Source organism: Vigna unguiculata, chromosome 6 (assembly GCF_037176805.1).
Source record: "Vigna unguiculata cultivar grain cowpea cultivar isolate G323 ecotype 2 chromosome 6, ASM3717680v1, whole genome shotgun sequence".
Classification (NCBI taxonomy): domain Eukaryota; kingdom Viridiplantae; phylum Streptophyta; class Magnoliopsida; order Fabales; family Fabaceae; genus Vigna; species Vigna unguiculata.
Window position 1 is genome coordinate 15,290,856 of NC_140797.1, and position 6,147 is coordinate 15,297,002.

Here is a 6,147-nt window from a genome sequence, read left to right on the forward strand (position 1 = left end):
GTTGGATTGGCCTCCAAATGCCCCCAAATGAATACCTTGAAAGTCATGGTGCACGAAAGTTTTGAGTTTGGAGGGTTTTGCACATGGCCAAGTTGGTCGGTGCACCACGGCATAGCTAGATAGCTTGGTGGGGAGTTTTGTGAAAGATTGAAATTCGTGGTTTTTGAGATGTGAGGGTTGGATTGGCCTCCAAATGCCCCCAAATGAATACCTTGAAAGTCATGGTGCACGAAAGTTTTGAGTTCGGAGGGTTTTGCACATGGCCAAGTTGGTCGGTGCACCACGGCATAGCTAGATGGCTTGGTGGGGTGTTTTGCGAAAAATTGAAATTCGTGGTTTTTGAGACGTGATGGTTGGAATTGCCTCCAAATGTGCCCAAATGAATACCATGAAAGTCTTGGTGCACGAAAGTTTTAAGTTTGGTGGGTTTTGCACATGGCCAAGTTGGTCGGCGCACCACGGCATAGCTACATGGCTTGGTGGGGACTTTTGTGAAAAAATGAAATTCGTGGTTTTTGACATGTGATGGTTGGAAAGGCCTCCAGATGTCCCCAAATGAATACTATGAAAGTCTTGGTGCACGAAAGTTTTGAGTTCGGAGGGTTTTGCACTTGGCCAAGTTGGTCGGTGCACCACGGCATAGCTAGATGGCTTTGTGGGGAATTTTGTGAAAAAATGAAATTCGTGGTTTTTGAGATGTGATGGTTGGAAAGGCCTCCAAATGTCCCCAAATGAATACCATGAAAGTCTTGGTGCACGAAAGTTTTGAGTTCGGTGGGTTTTGCACATGGCCAAGCTTGGCGGTGCACTACGGCATAGCTAGATGGCATGGTGGGGAGTTTTGTGAAAAAATGAAATTCGTGATTTTTGAGATGTGACGGTTGGAAAGGCCTACAAATGTCCCCAAATGAATACCATGAAAGTCTTGGTGCACGAAAGTTTTGAGTTCGGTGGGTTTTGCACATGGCCAAGTTGGTCGGTGCTCCACGGCATAGCTAGATGGCTTGGTGGGGAGTTTTGTGAAAGATTGAAATTCGTGGTTTTTGAGATGTGAGGGTTGGATTGGCCTCCAAATGCCCCCAAATGAATACCTTGAAAGTCATGGTGCACGAAAGTTTTGAGTTCGGAGGGTTTTGCACATGGCCAAGTTGGTCGGTGCACCACGGCATAGCTAGATGGCTTGGTGGGGAGTTTTGTGAAAGATTGAAATTCGTGGTTTTTGAGATGTGAGGGTTGGATTGGCCTCCAAATGCCCCCAAATGAATACCGTGAAAGTCATGGTGCACGAAAGTTTTGAGTTCGGAGGGTTTTGCACATGGCCAAGTTGGTCGGTGCACCACGGCATAGCTAGATGGCTTGGTGGGGTGTTTTGCGAAAAATTGAAATTCGTGGTTTTTGAGATGTGATGGTTGGAATTGCCTCCAAATGTGCCCAAATGAATACCATGAAAGTCTTGGTGCACGAAAGTTTTAAGTTTGGTGGGTTTTGCACATGGCCAAGATGGTCGGCGCACCACGGCATAGCTAGATGGCTTGGTGGGGACTTTTGTGAAAAAATGAAATTCGTGGTTTTTGACATGTGATGGTTGGAAAGGCCTCCAGATGTCCCCAAATGAATACTATGAAAGTCTTGGTGCACGAAAGTTTTGAGTTCGGTGGGTTTTGCACTTGGCCAAGTTGGTCGGTGCACCACGCCATAGCTTGATGGCTTAGTGGGGAATTTTGTGAAAAAATGAAATTCGTGGTTTTTGAGATGTGATGGTTGGAAAGGCCTCCAAATTTCCCCAAATGAATACCATGAACGTCTTGGTGCACGAAAGTTTTGAGTTCGGTGGGTTTTGCACATGGCCAAGCTTGGCGATGCACCACGGCATAGCTAGATGTCTTGGTGGGGAGTTTTGTGAAAAAATGAAATTCGTGATTTTTGAGATGTGAGGGTTGGAAAGGCCTACAAATGTCCGCAAATGAATAATATGAAATTCTTGGTGCACGAAAGTTTTGAGTTCGGTGGGTTTTGCACATGGCCAAGGTTGGCGGTGCACCACGGCATAACTAGATGTCTTGGTGGGGATTTTTTTTGAAAAAATGAAATTCGTGATTTTTGAGATGTGAGGGTTCACTAGTGCAGTACCCCCTTTTGGCCCCGGTTATTTTCGAGATTCTGCCTCGGTTTAAGAACCGAGGCATATTAAAGCGAGGCCAAAAGGCACCTCTTTTGGCCTCGGTCATTACCCGAAGCCATAGATCTCTTTTCTGCCTCGGTTGCAGAGAAACCGAAGCCATAGATTCAATTTTTTTTAAAAAAAACTAAATTCACAGGACCAAACTTCATCTCGCCGGCAGCACCCATCGCGAATCCTTCGTGCAGTCCACCAAGCAGTGACGAGAACTCCATTGTTCAGCCATTGATGCCGCGCAGCAGTGGAAATCGTAACCACCTGCACCACCATTTTATCGTTGCACCTTGTCTCATCTTCCAGCAACACCTGCACTTTTGTGAGCCACCGTGAATGCCAATACTGCGTCGCTCACCATGGAAGCACCTGGAACAGTTGCAGCAACGAAATGCTCTGTTGAAATCCTCTTCTCTGTTTCGATATTTCATGTTAGTGGCCTTTGAAGCGAGAGGGCTCCTGAGGGCCATAGTGTTGGTTCTATTATACCCTTTTGTTTGTGCAGTAGGAAGCGAGATGGGGTTGAAGATAATGGTGATGACATGCTTCTTCGGGATGAAAGCATCAAGCTTCAGAGTGGGACGCTCCGTGCTGCCAAATTCTTGTTGGAAGACGTTGGTGCTGAAATGTTTGAGACACTCAAAAAAGGAGGGAAGCAAATGGGTGTGACCAAACTCCCTCGGGTCATGGTGGAATTAGGGAAGAAGATGAATAGTGATTGGGGTTCGCGATTTGGGGATTTTAACAGGTTTTATGGCCTCGGTTATTCAAAAAACGGAGGCCTAAAGTGGCGCAATGGTCTCGGTCGAAAGGAACCCGAAGCAAAAGGCGGCGGCGCTGATGAAAATTTTAAATTAGGGTTTCTGGGCAAGGTTATAGGCTTCGGTTCTATTTCAACCGAGGCCTAAAACTGCCCAATATTGCCTCGGTCGAAAAGCAACCGAGGCCAAAGGGGGCGGCGCTGATGAAAATTTTAAATTAGGGTTTCTGGCCCGCCTAATAGGCTTCGGTTCTTAAGGAACCGAGGCCTAAAGCTGCTTACGGCACCGGTTGTTTGTAGAACCGAAGCAATATAGGTTGCTGAAAGGCCTACAAAAGTCCCCAAATGAATACCATGAAAGTCTTGGTGCACGAAAGTTTTGTGTTCGGTGGGTTTTGCACATGGCCAAGCTTGGTGGTGCACCACGGCATAGCTAGATGGCTTGGTGGGGAGTTTTGTGAAAAATTGAAATTCGTGGTTTTTGAGATGGCCAGTCTTACAAACAATATTTCCTTGCCCAAGTTGACAAAAGCTGTCAACTATGACATTTGGAGTCTCAAAATGAAGGCCCTTCTTGGATCCCAAGAAAATTGGGAGGTGGTTGAAGATGGTTTTGATGAACCGGCCAACACTACAGGTTGGTCAAATGCCCAATTGAAAGTGCTGAAAGACGCACGTGTGAAGGACAAGGCAGCTTTGTACATCCTGTACCAAGCTGTGGACGAGTCTGGCTTTGAGAAGATTGCAAGTGCTAAATCTTCAAAAGAAGCGTGGGGCATATTGGAGAAGGCGTATAAGGGAGATGACTGAGTGAAGCAGGTGCGACTTCAAACACTTAGAGGCAAATTGGAGAGCATGAAGATGAAGGAGACAGAAGGAGTAGCCGAGTACATTAATCGGGTTGAAACTGTGGCAAATCAACTTAGTAGAAATGGAGAGACGTTGCCCGCTAGTCGAGTTGTGGAAAAGATTTTGATGTCTCTAATGGATGACTTTGAGAACGTGGTGTGCGCGATTGAAGAGTCCAAGGACTTGTCAATGCTCACGGTTGAAGAGCTTGTCGGGTCCCTTGAGGCGCATGAGCAGCGGAAGAAGAAGAAGAAGGTTGAGCCACTTAAAGATGAGAAAGCTCAGAACACTCAAGGTAGAGGACGATATTAGAGTTGTTGTCTAACAAAGTACTAACATTTACAATGTGGTAGCTTGAATTTATGTAAGAGGAGAAAATTTATATGGGAAAGAAATTTGTCTTTAAATTTATTTTGCATGATAATATAGAAACATATGTCTAACTTTCTAGCATAAATTATTGTGGAAATTCCTCTTGCCATCATGATAACTTTGCCCTAAATCAAACATTTTTTTTATCAACAATAACAAATATATTAATAAAGGCAATAGGGTTACCCCAACCCAAATACAAAAAAAAACAAAGAAGGAAGAAAAAAGGAAAAAAACAACAAGAATAAATCTAAATCATACATCTTTCTCTCCCATAACTGTTGCCCACCAAATTACAAGAAAAATTTATAATAGGAAAGGATACTAGAACATGAACTTGATCTACCACTCTTAATGCCAATATGGATCTTGCATAGAATCATAAGCACAACACCACACACCAGTATAAATTCCAATACCAAAAGAACAAGTCATGTCAATATAATTATTCTTGCTATCGTGATAGGTTCTTACCATGCAAAAACTAAACAAGACTTAAGCAACACAAAACCATACACAGATAGAATTTCATTCTGAACCTATTGTAAACAAAGAACATTACCTTCACGTCCCCACCCCATCAGATAATATAACAGTCTACTAATTGATAAGTTCAAATTTTTGCCCTCGTTTAATATTTAAATTTGGGGATTTAATTGAATTTTCTGTGCTTAAAGATTGATTTAATTAGGATTTGTGATTATTGGATTTATTGAATAAGTTTGGTAAAAATGGCGTAAAAATTGATTTTAGTTGCATAAAATATTATTGGATATTCTAACGTTTGTTAATGCAGCTGGAATTTATTTTTGGTCATTAATATTGTGGATTTGAAATATTCAAAGTTACAAAATAAGTCCAAAATTAGGAAATTCTGGAAAAGAATAGGAGCTAAATACACCCCCTGTTTTTATTTACACACTCCTTCTAAAGTGGACCACCAAACACCTGTTCTGCACCCCAGTTTTCACTAAGTTGCACCCCTCCTACCACTTAAACTCCACTCAACCAGATGCTGCCATGTGGCAATCCCCACCTTTCAAATCAGGCCAACCAAATGCTGACATGTGTCATTATCCTTGCAAACTAATCTGCACCAATTAAACACTGCCACGTCAGCATCTCCTCCCTCTCACATGAAACCCTAACCCTAATTTTCATCATCTCCTTACATCATCATGGCAGCCGCCACCCTAACCGCCAATCTCGCCGTCGGCCACCATGGTTCCACCACAGATCTGCAGTAGCGCCCAACGCCGTGAATCTGCACCGCAAGCTTGAAGCCACCATCATCCTTGCGCACCAGCAGCCATTGTAGAAGACTCCACCATGACGCACTCATTAGCCTGCAGCTACGAGCGAGAACGAACCAGATCGGAAACCTGCATCAGTTCACGTTGGAAACAGTGAAAAACACAGCCACTACCGCGAGCCACCAACGTTTCGCAGTCCACCAGAGCGAACCTGCAACGCACACAACAGCGACGAGCAACCACCACGCATCTGCACCGAGCTGGACCACCGCATCGCCGACCATCACGAGCCTGAATTGGAAATTGGACAGAAATTAAGTTGCCAATTAATTAAAAAAAGATAAAATATTTTAGCAACCGACAAATAAAGTCCAAGTTCAATTGAAGCCTATTTAAAGAGGCCTAAGGGAGCAGAAGAGAGACAACTTACAGACTTAGCAATTCTCTGGTTTTGGCAAATACCGTCATCCACCACATCTCTCCTTCTTTCTTTATATTTTCTTCCCTTCATCATATTGTTATCATGTATTTCATCAAAGCCATGGAGGGCTAAGCTTTTAAGGTTGATTCCACTGTAATTTCTTTATTGGATTCTGAGGTTAGATGAATTAATTTATTTGTTCTTTTGATTCTTGTTTAGATTTATATTTTATCTATGTCTTTTAGTTCTTAATCTAGTTAAAGCAATGATTTTTACATTATAGCAAGTTAGCATAGTGTTAAATCTAAAGAACATAACA

At 43.2% G+C, this 6,147-nt stretch overlaps 1 protein-coding gene across 1 annotated transcript; it reads left to right on the forward strand.

The window, feature by feature from the left end:
• Positions 1-3,788: 3,788 nt before the first annotated feature.
• Positions 3,789-4,094, forward strand: LOC146885556 (uncharacterized). Its single transcript, XM_085674986.1, has one exon. The coding sequence runs from the start codon at positions 3,789-3,791 to the stop codon at positions 4,092-4,094; it is 306 nt and encodes a 101-aa protein (XP_085531112.1).
• Positions 4,095-6,147: the final 2,053 nt, after the last annotated feature.

Bases quoted from the DNA above. Each gene is read 5' to 3' on its own strand.
- LOC146885556 (XM_085674986.1), top strand. From the start codon at position 3,789: ATGAAGATGAAGGAGACAGAAGGAGTAGCCGAGTACATTAATCGGGTT.